General features: G+C 70.1%; 1 protein-coding gene across 1 annotated transcript; it reads left to right on the top strand.

Moving 5' to 3' along the window:
- The first annotated feature begins 457 nt into the window (after positions 1–457).
- Positions 458–2,072, top strand: POU3F3 (POU class 3 homeobox 3). The gene has a single exon (XM_037069568.1). The coding sequence runs from the start codon at positions 502–504 to the stop codon at positions 1,969–1,971; it is 1,470 nt and encodes a 489-aa protein (XP_036925463.1). The 5' UTR covers positions 458–501; the 3' UTR covers positions 1,972–2,072.
- Positions 2,073–2,298: the final 226 nt, after the last annotated feature.

The following is a 2,298-nucleotide window of genomic DNA, read 5'->3' as shown; positions in this document are numbered from 1 at the left end:
GTCTCCCGTGAAATCTCCACTTAGCAGGTGGATCGAGCCCGCGTCCGGGAAGAGGAGGAGGAGTGGGAGCCGGGCGCCCCGGCTTAGAGCCCGAGCGCAGGCCCGCGCCCCGCTCAGCGAGCCCCGCTGGAGCAAGACGAACGCACCAGGGCTGGGGGGTGGCCAAGACCCCCCCTGAAGGGGGCGGCCACGGAGTGCACCCCAAAAAGCTAGCCCCACTCCCAAGAGCGGTGCTCCAGCTGCTGCAGCTGACCGAGACCGGCCAGCGACCCCCGCGCCCTGCCCAGCGGCCTTGCAGCTTCGGCCCGGGGCCTCCGCAGCGGAGGCGGCGGCGGGGGAGGCGGCGGCGGCGGAGGCGGCGGCGGCGGGGCCCAACGGGCCCTCGGCGGGGGCGGGGGAGGAGTGGGGGGGGAGAAGGCGGGAAGGGGGGGTGGCGCGGCGGCCGCGGCTGCTGCTGCGGCGGCGGTGGTGGCGGCTGTGGGGTGGCGGGAGAGGAGCGGCATGGCCACGGCGGCTTCTAACCCCTACCTGCCGGGGAACAGCCTCCTGGCGGCCGGCTCCATTGTACACACGGACGCGGCGGGGGCCGGCGGCGGTGGGGGCGGGGGAGGCGGCGGCGGCACGGGTGGCGGAGGGGGAGGCCTGCAGCCCGGCAGTGCGGCTGTGACCTCCGGCGCTTACCGAGGGGACCCGTCCTCAGTCAAGATGGTCCAGAGCGACTTCATGCAGGGGGCCATGGCTGCCAGCAACGGCGGCCATATGCTCAGCCACGCGCACCAGTGGGTCACGGCCCTGCCCCACGCTGCCGCCGCCGCCGCAGCCGCCGCTGCCGCCGCGGTGGAGGCGAGCTCGCCGTGGTCCGGCAGCGCCGTGGGCATGGCCGGCAGTCCCCAGCAGCCGCCGCCGCCGCAGGGCCCCGACGTGAAAGGAGGCGCCGGGCGCGACGACCTGCACGCGGGCACCGCGCTGCACCACCGCGGGCCACCGCACCTCGGGCCCCCGCCGCCGCCGCCGCCGCCGCACCAGGGCCACCCTGGGGGGTGGGGGGCCGCCGCTGCAGCAGCAGCCGCTGCTGCCGCTGCCGCCGCGGCGCACCTCCCGTCCATGGCGGGGAGCCAGCAGCCACCGCCGCAGGGCCTGCTGTACTCGCAGCCCGGGGGCTTTACGGTGAACGGCATGCTGAGCGCACCCCCTGGGCCCGGTGGCGCCGGGGGCGGGGCGGGTGGCGGGGCGCAGAGCCTGGTGCACCCAGGGCTGGTGCGCGGGGACACGCCGGAGCTGGCGGAACACCACCACCACCACCACCACCACCCGCACCCGCCACACCCGCACCACGCGCAGGGCCCGCCACATCACCCTGCTGGCGGCGCTGGGCCGGGACTCAACAGCCACGACCCGCATTCCGACGAGGACACGCCAACGTCGGACGATTTGGAGCAGTTCGCCAAGCAGTTCAAGCAGCGGCGCATCAAACTGGGCTTCACACAGGCCGACGTAGGGTTGGCGCTGGGCACGCTGTACGGCAACGTGTTCTCGCAGACCACCATCTGCCGCTTCGAGGCCCTGCAGCTGAGTTTCAAGAACATGTGCAAGCTCAAGCCGCTGCTGAACAAGTGGCTGGAGGAGGCGGACTCGAGCACCGGCAGCCCCACCAGCATCGACAAGATCGCAGCGCAGGGCCGCAAGCGCAAGAAGCGGACCTCCATCGAGGTGAGCGTCAAGGGCGCGCTCGAGAGCCACTTCCTCAAGTGCCCCAAGCCTTCGGCGCAGGAGATCACCAACCTGGCCGACAGCCTGCAGCTCGAGAAGGAGGTCGTGCGTGTTTGGTTCTGCAACCGACGCCAGAAGGAGAAGCGCATGACGCCACCAGGGATTCAACAGCAGACGCCCGACGACGTCTACTCGCAAGTGGGCACTGTGAGCGCCGACACGCCACCGCCACACCACGGACTGCAGACAAGCGTGCAGTGAGGGCCAGGGACGCAGCCGCCGCCTGCGCAGTCGCCGCCACCGCCAACGCCCGCACCTACCCCGCACCGCACCCGGACTGCCCTGGGCCCGGGCCGGTCCGCCATCCTGCCCTCTACCCAAAGACAGGCTTGCCCACCCTTTGGGAAAAAAAAAAAAGAGAGATCGAAGAGATGTTTTTTGAAGCCCAAGGAAGGAGGGGCAAAACAAACAAAAAAGCATAATAAATACCCAGACGGTTTTACATATATACACAACAAACAAAACAAGAAGAGAGAAGGAGGGCGATTGTGAAATCTCATTTATACTGTGGTGGTGTTTCATTTTTTG

Source organism: Sturnira hondurensis, unplaced genomic scaffold (genome assembly GCF_014824575.4).
Source record: "Sturnira hondurensis isolate 20B ecotype Veracruz unplaced genomic scaffold, ASM1482457v3 Scaffold0018606, whole genome shotgun sequence".
Taxonomy (NCBI): domain Eukaryota; kingdom Metazoa; phylum Chordata; class Mammalia; order Chiroptera; family Phyllostomidae; genus Sturnira; species Sturnira hondurensis.
Note: the sequence above shows the minus strand (reverse complement) of the source record. Positions and strands in the feature narration are given on the sequence as shown.

Excerpts from the sequence above, each read along its gene's own strand:
- POU3F3 (XM_037069568.1), top strand. The coding sequence starts at position 502 with ATGGCCACGGCGGCTTCTAACCCCTACCTGCCGGGGAACAGCCTCCTG.